The sequence below is a fragment of the Canis lupus genome, chromosome 15 (genome assembly GCF_011100685.1).
Source record: "Canis lupus familiaris isolate Mischka breed German Shepherd chromosome 15, alternate assembly UU_Cfam_GSD_1.0, whole genome shotgun sequence".
NCBI classification, from domain to species: Eukaryota; Metazoa; Chordata; class Mammalia; order Carnivora; family Canidae; genus Canis; species Canis lupus.
In genome coordinates this window covers 26,885,618-26,906,252 of record NC_049236.1, presented here as the reverse complement: position 1 = coordinate 26,906,252, position 20,635 = coordinate 26,885,618, and the positions used below count along the sequence as shown (strand labels likewise).

General features: G+C 33.1%; 1 protein-coding gene across 18 annotated transcripts in view; it reads right to left on the bottom strand.

Annotated features, from left to right (window-relative positions):
- The window catches only part of LRRIQ1 (leucine rich repeats and IQ motif containing 1), a 214,825-nt gene that overhangs the window by 175,581 nt on the left and 18,609 nt on the right, over nucleotides 1-20,635 (bottom strand). For all 18 annotated transcript variants that reach the window (XR_005370433.1, XR_005370432.1, XR_005370429.1 and 15 more), the window contains 3 exons: nucleotides 18,523-20,142; nucleotides 11,712-11,864; nucleotides 9,567-9,717 (listed from right to left, as the gene is read on the bottom strand). Coding sequence is in view for 10 of the 18 variants with exons in the window: in XM_038558582.1 (XP_038414510.1) it covers nucleotides 9,567-9,717; nucleotides 11,712-11,864; nucleotides 18,523-20,142 (1,924 nt within the window). In the remaining 8 variants the exon portion in view is untranslated. The remainder of the gene's footprint in view (nucleotides 1-9,566; nucleotides 9,718-11,711; nucleotides 11,865-18,522; nucleotides 20,143-20,635) is intronic.

Genomic DNA, 20,635 nt, shown 5'->3' with positions numbered 1-20,635 from the left:
AGGAGGCCAATTGTATAATAATGAATGATAACTAGATGTACTATTGTGATCACTTTTAGTGTATGTATACAAAAATCAAATTATGTCGTATCCCTGAAACAAACATATATCAATTTTATCTCAAAAAATAAAATATTAGGGATCCCTGGGTGGCACAGCAGTTTGGCGCCTGCCTTTGGCCCAGGGCGCGATCCTGGAGACCCGGGATCGAATCCCACGTTGGGCTCCTGGTGCATGGAGCCTGCTTTTCCTTCTGCCTGTGTCTCTGCCTCTCTCTCTCTCTCTCTCTCTCTCTCTCTGTGTGACTATCATAAATAAATAAAAAAAAATTTAAAAAAAAGAAAATATTAAAACACACATACACACACAAAGGAAAGTTTTAAAAAGTGTGTGAATCTAAATGATATCTATATTATAAAATAATACTGTCTTAAGCTATTCCAAATACACACACACACACATACACACACACACACACTAAAATTCATGACAATAATAGCATATTAAGTTGGGAGTAAATTAAGTTTAAATTTTCTAAGACTCTAGAACTGCTTTGAAAAAGTACCAAATAAATTTAGATTTGGTAAATCAAGAAGGCATGCTGTATCTATAGCAAACCAAAAGAAGAGTAAAATAATATATAACTGGTAAGAGAAAGGGAAAATGAAATAGTTTAAAACCTCAACTATACCAGAAAGAGGCAAGAAAAGAGAAAAAACAGAACAGGTAAAACAAATAGAATCAAATAGTAATACAGTAGATTTAAACTCATATATTAATAATTGCACTTATTAATTAATTAGTTATTAGAGACCAAAGGCTAGAAACAAAGCTAAAATTTGTCAGGCAGCCTAGATAACAGAAGAAAACAATAACAGAAGCAACACAGTTTCACATGACATAAAAGAGACATACCAAAAATAGAATATGTAGAAATATTGTAAGTAAGAGGATAGAAAAAGATATCTTATGTACACACTAAACCAATGATTCTCAAAGTGTGGTCCAGTGACCAACCTCCTACAGACACTTTTAAAGGTTCCACGGAGTCAAAACTATTTCATAATAATTCTAAAATGTTATTTGCCTTATTCACTCTCATTTGCGCAAGAGCTTATAATGCAGTTTTCCAGAGGCTACATGAGGTGTGATATTGTAGCAAATTGAATGCAGAAGGAAATACGGAAATCCATCTGTCTTGTGTTAAGCTAGACATTAAAGAGATTTGCAAATATGTGTAACAATAACCCTCTTCTCACCATAACTTTTGGTTAAAAACTACATTTATTATTTATAAAACTATTAATAGAAAAGCTTTATTATCTTAAGCTCTGAATGAATTGATAAATAAAAACAAAAATCTTCTCATTTTTTTTCTTTATAGTAAACACTGATAGATATAACCTGCATAAATGAAAGCTGTTTGAGGCGGGTACCCAATAATTTTTACAAGCATAAAAGCCTCCTGTGTCTAAAAGAAAGCTAGTTTGGTATATCAGACACAGAGACAAAGGGAGAAAGCTTTACTACAGATGAAAAGGGACATCTAAAGGTGATAAAATTGGTCAATTTAAAAGAAATGTATAATAATGATAAATTTATATAAAACAAATATCATGGCCTCAAGAACAGTTAAAATAAAAAAATAGGCTCTAAGAACAAAGATCTACAACCTGCAATCATCATGGGAATCATGTATGTAGCCTTTTCTCTATGACTATGCTAATAACACGGTCAGTAGAGCATGTTGATTGCAGGCAGTACAGCATCATAAAAAATGAATAGACTCTGAGGCAGGCAGTCCATGAATTTCAGGCCCATTTCAAAACTGGCTGTGTGAATATAAACAAGTTGCTTAACTTCTCTGGGCCTTTGTTCCTTTATTTGTGGAGTGAAGGTGTTTTTGTGTTACTGGGAGGATTTAAAACAATCTTTTAAAGTAGCTTGTACAACACTGTCACATATTGGGCACTAAAAATGATAACTACTATTGTTTCTTAACAATTATCCTCAATGAAAAGTAGTTTAAAAACTCTCAACTGTTGTGACCAAATCAGGCTTCAAAGAGATTGTTTGAGCTAAACGTTGAAGAAGAAATAGGATATTAATACACACTTTTGAAACCCTATATACAATTGATTAAGCAGGTAATTTGATCCAGGCAATGCATTTGGCTCAAAAGAGGGAATCTAGATGGAAGGAAGTTAGAGAAGTTGCCACCCTTCGTCTTTTAATATTACAAATTCTTTACTATCAAATGAAGGATAGTAACAGCGAAATAAACTTAGAGCAAGTCTTACCTTAGAATACCATTACTTTCTCAACAATTCAAAGAAAATGATTCTCTCCCAGTCAACATTTCTGTTTCGTCCACTCTCCATCCCAAACAAAACAAAACAGTAGCCACAAAAATATTTAAGAGTTTCTTGCAAATGATGTAAATATAACAAATATAAAGTATCACTTAAATATTCTTGAGTCCACTGCTTCAATATATTTTTTATTAACTCTTTAAAAGTTTCCAACATCCCACAAAATAGAACTGAAGCCAAGTGTGTTTATCCATCAAAGAGCCCTTGCCCATGGCAAAATTAGCATTTGGCTATACTTGCTACAAATATCTATTTCAAAGAATTCCTCCCACAGAAATGAGCTAATGGTCTAATAAAACATTCCTGCCACAGGGGGGGATAATTTCTTCTATAAGGAACAGCAAAACTAAAGATGTTAAATTAGGCTGGAGGTTTTCACTAAATAAGTGTTTGGTAAACGTCTACTTCCTTTAGCTGCTCAATGATTGCTATGTTTGACAATTACATACAAATATGCTGAGTTGCACTCAAGATTTTTAATTTCAATGCAAAAGTTCTTCAGATCATACATATTGTGTGGAAACAGGAATGAGAAGAATTGGATTCTAGCCCCACCTCTGGTAGGAGTTTGATGAAAATTACGTGGGTCTATTTTTTCATCCGTAAACTTAAGAAGCCTAAGTTAGCAGATTTGTAAAATCCCTTTTAGCTTTGTACTGGGCATTGTTGCATATCAAAACTAAAGAGTAAACCAGCACCACCTAGTGGAATACAAGAAATTCACCAAGTATACAATAGTGAAAAGCATTTCTACAAGGAAAATAATCCAGAGCTTTATTTTACATTACTTCATTATTTTTTTCTAATGTTGCAAAGACAACATTGAGCAACAAGAATTAACCAGGAACATTTCTCCTAGAAGCTAAGACAGTAATCAAGCTAATATGAAAATGTGGCATTATTTCAATATCTTTCATACTTATAATATTAGTGTCACTTTTCCAGAAAGCAGTATTATCTGAAAATAAAGCATCAGGAGAAAAAAAGACTCTACTTCTAGAGAAGTAGAAAATAGAAGTCTACTTCTATTTACAATGATATTTCCTAGGAATGTATCACTTGAAATTTATTTATTAACAAATTAATTCCTGGCATTGAAGAAACATGTTTTTCCAGATTAAAGTTTTCTTCACACAGCAGAGATAGAAGCTTCAAAAATGAGAAAACAAAAATAATTATTTGCTCTTACACATTAACATCATACTTATTTTCATTTTTACTCAATATTCAATAAATGAAATACAATTTATTTCATTTTATTTCTGTGTAATAATCTAGATAATCTTGGTGAAAGTCAGGATACTCCTTTGTTTTGCTTATTGCTGCATCCTCAGCAATATTCTAGTACCATGTTCTAGTGCCTAGGAAAGTGCTTACACATAGAAGGTGCTCAACAAATTTGCTCATTAAGAAATGTATTAATCAATAAATCTTAAAATCATTACATTCTCAACATAGTATTAATATACTCTAATAAAATACTAATAATCTTAAATGTTAAATAGATATTTATTAGAGAGGAAGTGGAATGAGGCAATTAAAAAATTAGATACTATGGATAGACTGCTGAGTTTCAAATCCTGACTTTATCATTTAGTAACTGTGTGATCTCAGATAATATATTAACCTTTCTGTGCCTCAACTATTACCTGAGGAGGGTAAAAATTAACAGTAACTAACTCCTAGCATTTATATAGAAAGTAAATGAGTTAAATGTATAAAGCACATAAAAATGTTTAAAGAAGTTATCTATTACTATATTTATTATATTAAGTTGCATTTTTTTCTGTAACTAAAATTTATAAAACAATTTTGTCATATGGCATGAATTTTTTCAAATTAATTTATTTTCAGAATATTTCCCTTAGAAAAATCAATGAAGTCCAACATAAAAATGGAAGAAACAAAGAAAACTAGATTATAAATTATAAATCACCTATTTTTCATTTGCTTTGGCTATTCATTTAAAAACTAAGTCAAAAATACAACCTCAAAATATGAAAAATTTCCCACAGATATTCAACATCTATTCAAGGAATGTTTTTCCATATTACTTCTGGAAAACAAAATGTTTTACCAATTTTACCTGAGGCTTATTTATGGGAAATTTCAAGCAAAAAAAGCATGAAATATCATAATGATATCATAACCTTAAAAGTTAAACTGGAAATCACCAAAATTAAATCGAGTTACAAAAGATAGTACAGGAAAAAAAAAATCAACTTCCAGGGGAAAAAACAAAACAAAACATTTTAGATTAATAAAAAGTATAATAAAATCTGTTGTCTGATTAAAATAAATCCATATTTAAAATTGTCAATTAAAGTGAGCTTAATAAATTTAAACAATTATTTTGACATTCAAAATATTCAAGAATAGCTCCAGATCAAATCAAAGTATTCTATAATCAAAAACTTGCTACCCAAATAGAACAAATTATAGAAAATAACATTAAAATATTATATGGTAGTCTTTACACTAGCCACAGCTCACAATATGTTTAAACATTAATGGCAATAACAAAAATACGTTATTAACTTTATAACTTTCAATTTATAGAATTACATTTTAAGTTGTTATTTTTAAAAAGTATACTTTACATTGTTTCTATTTCTGTAAGCAGTTTCATTAGAATGGAAAACACTTAGCATAAATAATTTCAAATGAATTGCCTTAAACAGGATACAGTTCTTATTCTCATTCACTTACACGTAATGAAATTCAAAGAAAAATGCACATTAATGTTTTCTAATAAAAAAGTAATTAAAGCTAACATTACACATTTAACTACTGTAATAACTACAGCTTAATAAGAATTAGGAACAAATTTAACTTGAAACTACAAACGTATAATACGTGGTATGGCTTCCAATTTTATTTCACCTCCTTAAGAAATATTGTAGCATGGAATAGTAACCTATTAACTTATAAACACAAATATATCTTTGTGCCCCTTCATAAGAGTTCTTAGCATCAATACATCATTGAAAGACAAAATCTATGCTTTCCCCTAAGCTCAACCAGAATCTCTGTAAGTAGTTCCTGAAGATGAAAAACAGACTCCAAACGGTCTTCAGAAAATCTACTTTTTCATGTATACTCTTCTCACACTCAATAAATACAGTGTTTTCATTGTACCCAACAGACAGCAAAGATGTCTTTTACCTTGTTTGCTCTGTACTACATAAAGATACCTCAAGCACATCAATTAATACTATGGCAGTTTCCACATAAATCTTGCAGATATCCTATCCCAGGAAATCCACTGGTTACAAGAAATCCCATACAGCCCTGCTGGCAATGAAAATGAAGTGAATGGGAGTTAAAGCATTTCTTCTTACAAACAGCCTTTTTCTTTTTTTTAAAGCTTGCCTCAGTGTATGCCAATATAGCAACATACATTATCAATGCACTTGCCTTCATTCCAACAACAAAATTATTTCTGTGTTTTTTAAACTAAAATTTTAAGATAAAAAATTGTATCAAAAGTATCACTATTTCCATATGGGAGAAAATATGAGTAGTCCCAAAAGCAAGCAGCACAGGCAAATAAACACATTAAAGAATATTATACATTATATTTTCAAAAGTGTGCCTTGAAATGTCTGTAAAAGCTTGCTTTGTGTAAACAACTATTTTTCCCATATTAAAAAAAGATCAGAGATGACAGTAACTGCCTTGATCCAACTCTCCTCATATCTCCTTTAGAAATTCATAATGAGCAACAAATAAATAAAAATACTCCCATCTATCCTTCCAGTGTAAATAAGAGATGAAGAAATTACAAGTTGAATTTTTTCTAAATAGGGTAATAACTATCCATGACCAACACAATCCAGGCTACTGGTACAGAGGGAATCCTACACAAACTGGATGGGTAAGTAATAAATGGAGATACTCCAGTGATAGAAGAACCCATGTATTATCAACAAGGCCTCTTTCCAGAAAGTGAAAGCATCATCCCAAGTGGGATGACAGTACTAACAGCAAGAATGAAAGTTGAATTACAAATACAAATGGCCATGTTCTATATGAAACAAAAACATTTAAAATTGGATCAAATAATAAAACCCAAGTCTATGCTGTATACAAGTATACGCCTAAAACCAAGTGTTTCTAAAGTGTCATTTTTTTTAAATGACTACATAGGCAAATATAAACAAAAAGAAAATGCTGGCAGACAAGGTAGGATTTAGTCTCAGAATGGTAAAGAGACAAAGAACCATACATTTCAAGGCTAAAATTCACAATAAAGATAACACAGCTAAGAATATCTACAAAACAGCATGGAGCAACATTCAAAAATGGAAACAAAAGGATATACAAAAAGAAATAGGCTGATTAATAATAAATAAATTTATACTAGCTCAGGTCAAGTCTATGGTAGGTCAAGTAAATATAGATCTAAAACAAATGATCCCTAAGGTAGGTCATAAAGATAAAAATAAAAACTCTATATTCCAATTAAAAACACAATGACCTCTTTTCAAGTACATATGAAACATTCCTGAAAATTGACCATATATTAGAAAATCACAATAAGTTGCCAAAAGCAGAAATGGCACACAGGTAATTCTCTCATTATAATGCAATAAACTAAAAACAATAAGAACAACAACACAAAATGGTCTTACCATACATAAATTTTAAATCTTAGCTATAAGGCAAAATATGTCATAAAATTGTAGAACTGACAAAAATACAGAAATACAAGCAGTGCTCGCAGAAAAATTCATAGACTTAAGTATTCATGTCAACAATAGTGAGAAGGAATAAAAAATAACTGAATTAAAATATTTAACACAGAAATAGAAAAGAACAAAACAAGAAAAGATAAGTGGAGGAAACTAGGATTAACGTGTATTAGTGGTAGGAGTGCAAAATGTTGCCCATAAAATGTTCCTGGCACTATCTTCCTAAATTACAGATGTCCTTCGTGCTGGCAATACATATTGCAGAAAATTAATCTAAAGATATAACTGATAAAGTATGGAAAATGTAAGTATCAGAGTAGTTATTACAGCAAATGTGGAAGACTGGGAACCACCCAATGTCCATCAACCAGGAACCAGTGGAATAAAACCTGGTCCATCCACAAAACTGAAGACTATGAAACCATGGGAAACGAATTCTCTGAACTCCATAACATGTTAAGTGAAAAAAAAGCAAGATAAAGGACAGTACTTAAAATATTCTATATTTTTTGAAAGGATTAGTATATATACATATATACTAGTATATATGTGTTTATTTCTATGTACATGCATACACATAGGGGATACACATATTATTATATACACATATAGATGTTACGTATGCATATATACAAAAACATCTATATATATAAAAGTAAGGCAGCCCCAGTGGCTCAGCGGTTTAGCGCCACCTTCGGCCCAGAGTGTGGTCCTGGAGTCCTGGGATCAAGTCCCGCGTCGGGCTCCCTGCACGGAGCCTGCTCTTCCCTCTGCCTGTGTCTCTTCCTGTCTCTCTCTCTCTCTCTGTCTCTCATGAATAAGTAAATAAAATCTTTAAAAAATAAAATAAAATAAAAAGTACATCAGATTGAGAGGGCATGTGATGTGTTGAGCACTGGGTGTTATATGCAACTGATAAATCATTGAACACTACATCTAAAATGAATGATGTAGTATATGTCAGCTATTCAAATTTAAATAGAAGAAAAAATAAAATAGGGGCGCCTGGTGGCTCAGCGGTTGAGCGTCTGCCTTTGGCTCAGAGCGTGATCCTGGAGTCCCAGGATCGAGTCCCACATTGGGCTTCCTGCATGAAGCCCACTTCTCCCTCTACCTATGTCTCTGCCTCTCTATGTGCTTCTCATCAATAAATAAAGAAATCTTTTAAAAAAAGAAAAGAAAAGTATATCAGAGAACAAAGTGATAAGGGCATGGATGAAAGATCAATCTCTTTGAGTAATGCCCTTTTCAATGCAGTTTGGTTTTGAAACATATATCTGTTTTACATACCAAAAATAAAATTTAATCAAATGGGAAAAATGAACTTACTTCCACTACTGCATTTCCTCCCATCCCACTTCCTGAAATTTCACTCTAGACCTTATTTCCTAATGATTTGGGGATGTAGGAGGTGGAACGGATAGTGCCTTTTGGGATCCAAAGATTTAAACTATTAGTATTGTACCAGAGTAAGATTTTTATCTAGTTCCTGATTTTTATCTAGTTTTTTAAGCAATCCTTGATTATTCATTAGCCATTTATTTAAGCTTCTATCAAGTCCCTTGAGAATCTCACAAGTGTAAATAAAAAATAACAGAGAGCTTTAAGCCAGGTAGTAAAAAATATGAAATTTTCATTTTAGAATTATCACACTACTAACAATATAAAAGTAAGTTGGAGTTTCAGGAGGAAGAAAAGGAAAATTGGATAGTAAAACGTGAAAGCATGAACAGAACACTTTCACAAAATTTGACAGCAAAGAGTAAGAGAGATGGGACAATAGTAGAAGTAGAAAGTGTTTGACATAAGACAGCTTATAAATGATAGAATAAAATATCAGTATAAAAATAGTCACAAAACTGACAATTATGTTTCTAGAAAATGAAAGGAATGGCCCTAAATAAGAAAAGACTTTTTCACTGCTGAATTATATGGATTATAAAGATGAGGGTAGAAACAGATATAGATAAATAGGGATATAGATGTACAAATGGAGAGATGGAAAAGATTAAGGAGATTCAAACCGATGAATTCTTTCTTTCATGTGGTGGTTGCTTTATCTAAAAAAGGAAAGGTTAATACAAGCAGTGTACATAGGCAAGGAAAGGAGTAATGACAGGGATTTTTAGGAAACAGTTATGACAGCTGCTAAGTATAGAAAGTCTAGGATCCATAAAAATATGATGGCATCAAACCAGGGTATTATATTCCCCAGTAGAGCTCAAATCACTACTGGTTAGAAAAAAAGGAATAGGTAAATGATTATACTAATTTAAGAAGCCACTGATAACTGGCCATTTGCCAGTGGTAGAAGCATATTTCCTTTATATATTAAAAATAATCCCATTTCCTTCATGCATTTGGATAAAAGCTTAAATAAGCATGGCATAAATAAAATAAGCAAATTAGTAATGGCAGTATATTTTTGAAAAGGAATAAATGAAACAAGATGTAATAATGAAAAATAAATGTCAATATATTCAAATTCCCTTGTTCTTACCAATTCGAGTGATTTTATTATGTGAGAGTTCAAGATTTTGGATATTAGTGCAGCCATCGAAACCATGAAAAGAAGTCAGTTGATTTTTATTAAGAAGAACAACACAGAGATTTTCCAAATTTTCACAACTGATAGTCTCAATACGGTTTTCCTAAAACAAAAAACAAATGTTAAGTAGCTTTATTTCAATGGCTTATTAATGGAACATGAAAGCTTACAAAAAAGAGGAAGCATAAATATGATCTCCAAGTAAATAACCCGATGTCTAACTTTTAAGACAAAAAGGCAGAGTGTTATACTATCTAGATGAAAAATATTAAGTAACCTAATAAATAACCAACTGATTTAATATTTCTTAATCTTTTGAATACAGAAAATACAGAGGATCATGTTACAAAATATTTCAAACAATCTAAATGAACAAAACTGAACATGAGGTCATAGTTCTTTTAAAACTGTTAAAGAAAAAACGCTGAAAAAGCTGAAATCCTACTTCCCCTCCTCAGTCCCTTTTGCTCCCTTCCTCTCCAAAGAACACCAATACTGGGGATTAGATATGTTATCTCATGAATAGGTTTACACTTGTCCTACACATACACATCTTTGCAATACATAATATTGGTTTCAGTGTCAAGATCGTGTGTCTAGGATATAACAGCTATTTTATTTTTTAAGACCTGAGAAAAATAAATGGGCTTTTAAGAATCTTAAGTGTGTAGTCCCACAGATTTGCTCTCAAAAATATTTATAAGTATAGCCTTTGTCTAATGGAAGGAACCTACTGAGAAGCATAAGAAATGCACAAAGTTTTAAAAGAAAATCATGCTCATGGAAACACTGACTGTGTGAACTGAAAAGAATATAAGTCAAGTGAAAAGAAGCTTTTAGCCCCCCACTCCCACCCCACTCCATCTTCTATGGGAAAGAAACAGGCTCAGAAAAATTCTCAGCTGCAAATAGCACTGCTTATGGAAAAAAGAAGTATGCCTTGAGAATGTCAAAACCCCCGTGGGCAGAACCAGGAGTCATAGAAAACCATTTTCATGGAGCAGAACTGAGCCCTTATTAAGGAAATGATGATATGTGCTCAGCTATGGAATAGGGATGCTATGGGCTTCTTGTTTTCTTTCATTTCGAATGAGAATAGCTATTGTAATTAATCAAGCCTATCTCACCACTATATATCAGTGTGTGTGGGGGGGGACAGGAAGAGAGGAGGTAACTTTTCATTTTATCTCACAGATCTGTGGGTTGAAAGAACTCTATCTGAGCAGATCATCTCTACTTGGATCTGATTTAGATGAGAAAACTTGGCACGTTAAGTCTAAGCTTGATGCCACAAGATGATGAAACTCTGGGATCTCTGGGACATGAATGTATTTTGAATGTGGGAAGGATGTGACTTCTAGGGGCCAGGGGGTAGACTATGGTAGATTGTTACTTGGATAGGACCCAATAAACCTCACAACCCAATATTCACACATCCGCTCAGTCCCCTCCCATAGAAATTCAGGCTTGGCCAATAGAATGAATAATAGCTAGCATGGTGTCAGCAAATGCTTAATAAACACTTGCATACTGGAGCTTATCTTTTTAGAATGCTCACTCTTGGGATTGGGCCACTCTAGAGAAGCCCCCAAATGGAAGACACACACACACACACACACACACACACACACACACGGAGAGAGAGATTGAAATCCCAAATTCCCAAGGCACCAGACAAATAAGAAAGGCATTTTGGACATTCTAGCCCCTGCTTCAAATTACACAAGAGACCCCGTCAACAAAACATGAAGCAGAACACCCAGACAAGCCTGGCCTCAGTTCACGGCCAGCCCACAGAACCATGAGCAAATAAAATAGTAGTTGTTTTAATTTACTAAGTAATGTCATTTGTCATACAGCAAAAAGTAAAAAAGCACAATAGCTATATCATCTGCAAATACAGATAAGTGATTTTCCTAATTATCTTTCCTCGATAGTTTTCACAAATTTTCTTTGACCCTTGATATCTTTAGATATCAGAACCTGAGTTACAAGTTATTATAGTAAATATTTCTTCAAAATTGTCATTGCTGAAATATAAACATAAATCTATTTTCTATTTTATAATAGGATAAATAATGAGAACAGAGGACATACCTGGGCATCAATGTGCTTCAGTTTTTTACAGTTACTCAGGCTGTGCAAAGAAATTAATCCACAGCGTTGAAGAGACAGAAACTGAAGATTTGGACACTCTGCTAGTGTGGAGAGACTACAACCTGGCAAATCTTGAAATGTAACTGTTGTAACCTAGAATATTCAGAAAATTGGAGTACATAACATTATCTAACAATAATAAATATAAACTATATTATATTAGCCTTGCAAAATTGCTTTTAAACACTCCTCAAAAAAACTAATGATATGTATTGAAAATCTCATTTGTTAACAATGCACTTTCAATTAAGCTATCTGGGCCTCCTTTGTCCTCACATAAAAAGGAAAAATATTGTAATCATCCATGACCAATTCAAGTTCAAAAGTCATATGCATAAAAGCAATAATAATATCATCTATTAGTTCACTCCCTGATTTTTCACTAAATTCACTTTCTGAGTGAATTATTTTGGCACTATTTTCAAGACTGTACTACATAGATGTTTAAGATCTATATTTGACAGTATCTCCTAGGGGTACTGCCACAATAGATCAGGGGATAGATTTTGGGTCCAACCTGCCATGCTTCAACTAGAATGGCTCAACTATCTTCCACAAACAAAGTTTGAGAAGTTATAGAATCTGTAATAAATATGACCATGCAATAATAATTAAACCATGTAATAAAAATAGCTATTACATGTCTGCTGAATCATAAAGTTATGAATTATTCCTTACTGTTGAATAGTGTAATATACACTATATTACAGGGCAATAGAATCTATGATACAACATAGTGTGAACGATATTTTTTTTCTGTATTTTCAAACATTTTGAAGACCACACATTTATGAGATTTCTTAATAATCTCTTAAGTATTAATTTCTTAATACTTTACAAAGCTTTTTCCTTAAAGAATTATTCTATCATTTTGGTTTTAGTTTTTTAACTAAAGAAAATTCAGTATCAAAGAATGTACTCAACTTTATGGTATGTATACTAAGGACTACATTTACAGTGCACAAGAATATGTCGGACAACAGGAATATTTTCAGGATTACTGAAAGTACTCTACTTATTAAACCCAAGAGCTCTCGCATAAAAAAAATGACAGAAAAATAAATATAGTATGTTGGTTCTTCAGTATAATTGAGTCCATGCACTGAAATGACTATATATGTTAAATCATTTTATAGTAAGAATACTTTCATATTGTCATATCAAAAATCCTAAGGCCAGGTTTCTCATGTACTGAAAAAACAAGTTTAATATTATTAGCTTTATAGAAAGAGTCTAGTATATATCATCCTGAAAACAGAAATTTAAAAAATGTTCTATTGAAATTGAAAGCATTATTGCTTCAGAAAAAGCTAGAAAAAGTATGAGAGTTTTAAGTACAGTAACTCCTCTTTGTATGGTACATTTCCTGTGCATTAAATGAAACCAAAAGTTTTAAATTTACATATTTATGTAAGTGAATGGGAAGACCATATGTTCATGAAGATATAAAGAAGGGATTAAGTCCACTCGTTGCTTTAAGTAGCAAAACTAATAATATTTTTCAAACTTCAGGTGAATAAGTTTCTCATTTCATAATTAAGTCAGGAATTTCTCAGTTATTCATTGAAACAAATTTATATTTTATGGTTTTTCAAAAAGAAAAATATTCATCCATTTGTGTCGAGAAAACCACTGTGTCTTACCCATTTTATTTGTCCACAAAGAGAACTTATAAATTCTGTAACTGGGAAGCTAGCTGTATACTAAAAAGTGAACACACTATTTAGAACTAAGCACTTAAAAATAAAAAACTCCACAACTGCAGCTTTATAGTAAGAAATATTCCTCTGCCTTCTAATTTATGTTATCCTGCCTGATGTAATCATATGCTGCTTACAATCACCTACGTAAACTGTTAGGCTCTAGTTTTTATGATGTGGTAATTTCTCTAGTTTAGTTTAATTACAAAATAGGGGGGCAGCCTGGGTGGCTCAGTGGTTTAGCACCGCCTTCAGCCCAGGGCGTGATCCTGGAGACCTGGGATCGAGTCCCGCGTCGGGCTCCCTGAATGGAGCCTGCTTCTCCCTCTGCCTGTGTCTCTGCCTCTCTCTCTCTATCTCTCATGAATAAATAAATAAAATCTTAAAAAAATAATTATAATATAGGAGTGATACCTCATTGATGATATCTACTTTTGAATATGAGGCATTTCATAATATTTCCTCCTCCCTTTTATGGATTATTTTTAAAATTTCCTTATGATATGGTAATTTATTATTTATCCTACCCTAGGTTTTTCCAAATATATGAGATCAAAATAAATTTTAATATTAATCATTATTGATACATGTATGGCAATAATCATATAAATAAAACTGCTTTATATTCCAAATATTAAGGTCAATATAGAATTAGTACTCAGGTGTTCATCACTGCATGGTCAGCCTGAAAAAGAGTAACTAGAGCATAGCAGTTGTTCACTGAGTATTTCAGAAATAAATGAATGAAATATTTTTTGCTGTGGCAAAAAAATATAGCATTCATGATTTCTTTCCTTAATAAAGAGTAATATAAAGATATTTCAAAAACTAATATTTTCAGGCTCTCATAACTTGAAAATGAATTGTTCTACCTACAGAACTTATGACTCACTCATTATATTTTAATAAAAGATAACAAATCAATTTTCTACATTCCCCTAAATTCTTGACAGATCCTGATACATAAAATGACCTAAAATAGGTATATAATTGTAGAGATTTCACTTTCAATTATTCTAGAATTCAACACGTCTACTTATGGTAGACTGTAATTACAGAAATAGTGAAAGCAGTGACTCTTCTTGGTTTTGCTTTTTGCAGAACAACTGTTCAGTGATAAAAACTTAAATCTCTTTAATCTGAATAAATAATATCATTTTAAAAATCAGGTGCAAAGAGACTGAATCTGAGATATGATTACTGGATTAAATGAAGCAGAATTTAACTTCTGGTAGCTCATGTACCATTACAACACCAGTTTATTACAGTTAGCTTTGTATAAGGGATATGACATTCCATCTAAAAGTTCATCAACAGCTAAAATGTTCATGCCATGTTATAAAGCCATATAAAAAATCCTTTTAGTTTAGTACTTGTTTTTATGATTAAAGTACATTATCATTAGTAGTAAGATACCAAATATAGAAATGAATTAGAACACTAAAACTAGAAAAAAACCTATATGTTAGTTATCAATAATCTTTGCTTCAGGTCCAAGTTTGACAATAACTATTATATATAGTAGGAGCTCTAGACTATATTCTTCATACATGTTATTTTAAAACACAACAATCCTATCCAGGAGATACTACTCTTCCCAGTTTAAAGAAGGCTCAGAAAGGTCACGCACCGCACCCAAGGTCATACAGCCAGTAAATGGCGGAAATAAAATCAGGACCCTGATCTTACTTGATATAGGGCTTGTTAGCACTTTATTGAATTCTATTCGAATAATTTTACATTAATTTCCTTTTTTAATACATTATATCTAAACTGTGTAGCTAGCAGTAATATGGACATAAGATTAACATTCAGTTGGACTTACTTATTCATCTATTTATCCATCCTCCCACTCATCTACCTCACAGTCAAGTCATGAAAACTGCTATTGCCTAACAATATGTAAAGAAGTATAGAAAATAGGCAGGCCCGATTTCATGTGCTGAAGGCTGAAAGTGAGAGATTAATATAAGCAAAATGAATTCATCACTGGGTGAAATTCTAGAGGAGTAAACTTTTATCTTCTAAAGGTCTTCTCTAGAAAGGCTTTCCAAAGATAGCAAGTGGGTGAGCAAGATCAAGATCAAGATCAAGATATGAAGCTAAGAGATTAGAAAATCAGAGAAGAGATTCATAGGTTAGTAGCAGTAGCGAATAAAGACACCAGCATAAACCACCTCCCAGAGTCATTACAAGAGGGCATTTATAACACTTCTGCATTTAGAGGCACATTCATAAATATTTTTCAACTTTATACTGTATACTTGATGCTTCAAAGAAAAATTAAATATTTGAAATTGTTGCTTGAGCAGTGGTCAAGAGAATTACAATGTCCTTTACATTTCTAATCCTATTAATCCATGGCTGGGCACCACCAGCATTGTCTAGGGGCCCTGCAAAAAGGCAGAACATCGGTGTGCCTGGGTGGCTCAGCTGGTGAAGCAATTGCCTTCAGCTCAGGTCATGATCTCAGGGTCCTGGGATGGAGCTCTGCATGGAGTCCTGCATCAGATCTGCAATAAGCAGAAAGTCTGCTTCTCTCTGCTCATTCTCATTCTCTCTCTCCTTTCTCATATAAAGAAGTAAAATCTTAAAAAAAAAAAAAAAAAAAAAGCAGAACATCGAGACTGGTTACCAGACCCAATGAATCAGAATTAGCATTTTAACAAATTCTCAGGTGATCTGTATGCACAATACAGTTTCAGAGGACCTGCTCTAAGAAGCAAAAGGAGTAATCCTTACTTTATATATATTGACAAGAGTTTCACAAAAGGAACATAGTGGATAGGAGAAGAAACACCAAGGAGACAGGTGCACACATCTTAACTTCCTTGGTGCTCTTCTCATTGAACAGAGCAGATGAAAGAGAAGACACTGCAATTTTTCTACTTTCAGTTTACTTTAGAAATAAGTACATGATAGGCATGAAGTTGTCACTCGTTCCTAACTCAAACAGATATACATAAGAAAAATTACCCAAAATAAAAGTAGCTAAAGTTATCAATTCAGAAAGGCTGCACCAACATCTTAAGGAAGTAGAAAAATGAATGATTCCAGAGATAACCTAGCCAAAGAAAATATTAATAGAAGAGCTAACGAGAGACTCTCTATGTACTTCTACAGATCTGATGGATATGAAAAATACGTTGTCTAGGAAAGAAAGGAAATTCAGGGATGCCTGGGTAGCTCAGTGGTTGAGTGTCTGCCTTTGGCTCAGGTTGTGATCCCGGAATCCTGGGATCGAGTCCCACATCAGGCTCACTGGAAGGAGCCTGCTTCTCCCTCTGCCTGTGTCTCTGCCTCTTTCTCTGTGTCTCTCATTAATAAATAAATAAAATCCTTAAAAAGAGAGAGAGAGAGAGAGAGAGAGGAACTTCAAAGTAGTTCTTGTTCCTTAGACTGCTTTTTCACACCCCAAGATCTTTTTAAAGCCCACTATCTTATTATCCTTTTAGAGCACACCCTGAAATTTTATTTACAGCAATTATCAAAATCTGTAGTAATGTATTTATCAGTACATTTATTGGTTTAAAGCCACTTTGTGGGCAGCAGCCCCAGTGGCTCAGCAGTTTAGTGCCACCTTCAGCCCAGGGTCTGATCCTGGAGACCTGGGATCAAGTCCCACATCGGGCTCCCTGCATGGAGCCTGCTTCTCCCTCTGCCTGTGTCTCTGCCTCTCTCTCGCTCTCTCTCTCTCTGTCTCTCATTAATAAATAAATAAAATCTTTAAAAAAAAAGCCTTTTGTATATCAAAGTCAGCTCCATAATGTCAAGGACTGAGGTTTCTTTCTGTCTCTTTAGTCCAACAACAAATATTGATCAATCATATTGGACAGATAAATATTTGCTGAGTGAATACATTTAAAAATCCACATATATTAACATGAATGTTTCTTTTCCTAGGCATCTGTCTGTATCAAAAAACTAAATAAATTCTATTGAATACATTTCAGTTTCAGGACCTAGCCAGATACATGTATTTTAATCATTTAAGTCCTTTCTAGTATCATGCTACTTGAGATATTCTCTCCTGTTCTTCTACACATGTATTAGTTTCTTTTTTATTAAGATTTTATTTGAGAGAGAGAATGAGAGGGCATGAGTCGGGGGAGGGGCGAAGGGAGAGGGACAAACAGGGAGCCTAGTTAACTGGAGGTTCAATCCTAGGACACTGAGATCATGACCTGAACCCAAGACAGACACTTAACAGGCTGAGCCACCCAGCGCCCGTTAGTTTCTATCTTAATTTTAGTTGAAAATATAGGCTTTATAAACATAAACAATTCATAGCAGTTGGTGATTATTATTTCATATTTCAGGTCTATATGCACTGTGTTTATATAGCACATGACTAACTATGTTTCCACATAGAAATTCTAGAGTCTTCTATGGTAAGCCCTTCTTTCACAGCCCTTGTCAGGTACAGAGAAATCCATTACATTCCAAAAGGTGCCAGTAGGTGGTATTGTGCCCAAGACTATAGCAAATTAACTGAATGTCAATTTAGGAATTTCCTACTCTAATTCAACACTAAATTCCCAGATGTCTCCACTCTTAGAAGCTTAATAATGGCTACAGGACCCTTGAACATGGCTTCAAGATATAAATCAAAGCTTTTTGTAGTGCTACACTGAGGGAGAAAATACCTTGAATAATTTTAATCAAGGAGATCTTTTAAATACATCCCCTCTCAAATGGGGCAATAATTCATCAGCAATTTCAGCAATTAAGACCCAAAATTCCTGGATACAAAATATGTCCTCTACTGATATTTTTTCTACTGATATTTTTTATGAAAGAATAATTTTTTAAAGATTTTATTTACTTGAGAGAGAGAGAGAGAGAGAGAGCACGAGCAGGGGGCGGGACAGAGGGAGAAGCAGGTACCACTGAGAAGGGAGCCAGATGCGGACCCTGGGTTCATGACCTGAGTCGAAGGCAGGCACTAAAGGGACTGAGACACCCAGGTGCCCCCTACTGATATTTTTAGTTATATTTTAGAGAACCAATTGTAATTAAATATGAAAAAATATTATAAAGTTATAAAGTACCTGCTGTAGAGTATTCCAAGGGCCACATCGAAGAATTTCTAGTGTATTCAAAGGAGGCATCATGTTGACTGGGCATTTTACAGGTCTCTTCATTTTAACAATTTTCTTTTGTTGATTTTGTTTGAAAATTTCAAACCAAGGTTTAAATGATTTTATCCAAGCTAGCCTCTTTTCTTCAATAGAAGATAGAAGTGTTGGCTTTGGTAAAGAAGAGGTCACAACACTTTCACATTCACCTTTATTTTCATCACATTCTTCGGAGGTTTCTTTAGGTTGAGACTTAAGAGAGTTTATTCCTTTAAAAACTAAGGAGTTTTTTGCATTACAACTACCCATGTCTTCACAAAGAGCATTTCTATCTAAAATATAATCTTGCTCGTTTATTTTGCCTTCTATATTTATCATGGAATCACTACTGTTAAAAATCACAGCACTATTCAGAGTATTGCCTTTTGGGTTCTTCTCAGTTTCTTTGGATTTTAAGTCAATTTCTTTTTCTTGTATTACCTTTTCTCCTATAATTTCAGGATTTTCTAATTTTAGTGATTGTTGCTTCATTGAAATCACTGGAATATTATTCTCTTCATATAACGTTCCATTCTCTTCTGATATCTCTTCTTTTTCTTTTTGTATCTTACTCTGTTGACTATCTTTGATTATTTTTTGTGCTTCAATGTTTTTCACCTTGTTAATTTCTTGATTATATCCTAATATTACTATGTGGGTGTCTTGTCTCATATTCTCATTTATGGCAGGTTTCACATTTGCCCCTTTTTGTGCTTGAGACTTTAATTCCTGCAGCTGAAACCGTTCTTTCACATTTTCTTTTAGATCTGGGTTTTCCAATTCAGTTTTTTTGTCTATATTTTCACATTTTCTTTCTTCCTTGACAATTTTTTCGGAGCATTGTTGTTTTGCCAAGTTCTCATTTTTTACTTCAATTTCTACCAAAATTGCCTGGTTTGTAGTAGAATCTTTTGACTGCATTTGTATTGATTCTTTTAATACAAGCTGCCTACCTACATCTTCTCTTTTATCTGATTTTTCAAGTAGCCGGAGGCAAACATCTTCCCACTTCTTTGACTTTTCATCCTCTACCATTTTGGCAATATCATCTTTATTCTTTGATGTATCTTCAACAGTTAAACTTTTGATATTATATTCACCTTTCTTTAATGCTCTACTTATTATTGCCTGTTTGCTTGCATCTTCTCTTAATCTTAATATTTCTTTGTTTAGCAGTTGCTCTTTTTCTCTTCTCATGATGTTCTTTTTTTCTTCATATTCTTTTTCTCTCCTCCTCCTCTCCTCCTGCTTCTGCTTTTTTATCTCTTCTTCTATCTTTTGTTCCTCCTCCAATCTTTTTCGTTTTTCCTCTTCCATCTGTCGTATTTTTGCTTCCTTTTCTTTCCACTCTTGTGCTTTCCTTTTCTTACTTTCTATTCGTTCTTTTATGAGGGGAGCATATTTTTGGAAGGCCAAAAATGCTTTATATTTAGCTTGGATTGTTACAGCTGCATTATGCTGCAGTTTTAATAAGCGCATTTTTTCTTTTTCTTGTAGATCTTTAAATCTTGTTCTTTCTTCTTCCATTTGTAAATGCAAGTTTTTAATAAATTCCTAAAGTAAATAAAGGGGAAAGGAGAGGAAATGAGTAGGAAATATCAATGAGGGAGAAAGAACATGAGAGACTCCTAATTGGGAAACGAACAAGGGGTAGTGGAAAGGGAGTTGGGAGGAAGGTTGGGATGACTGGGTGACGGACACTGAGGGGGGCACTTGACGGGATGAGCACTGGGTGTTATGCTATATGTTGGCAAATTGAACTCCAATAAAAAATATACTAAAATAAACAAACTCCTAAAGTAAGATAAATAGTCAGCATAAAGATATTATTACAATAACATCTAAAATATAGGCTACAAACAAGTAATAAAATTGAATCAAGATGAAGCTACTATAAAATTCACTTCAAAGAAGTAAAGCTATTTCTTTTAAAGTATATTAATCTTTTAAAATATTTGAGAGTTTTGATCATGTTAATAAGTTGATATTCTAATATTATAGCTATAGTAAGCCACTCAGATGTAAATTGAGGAATTCCTTGAAGATA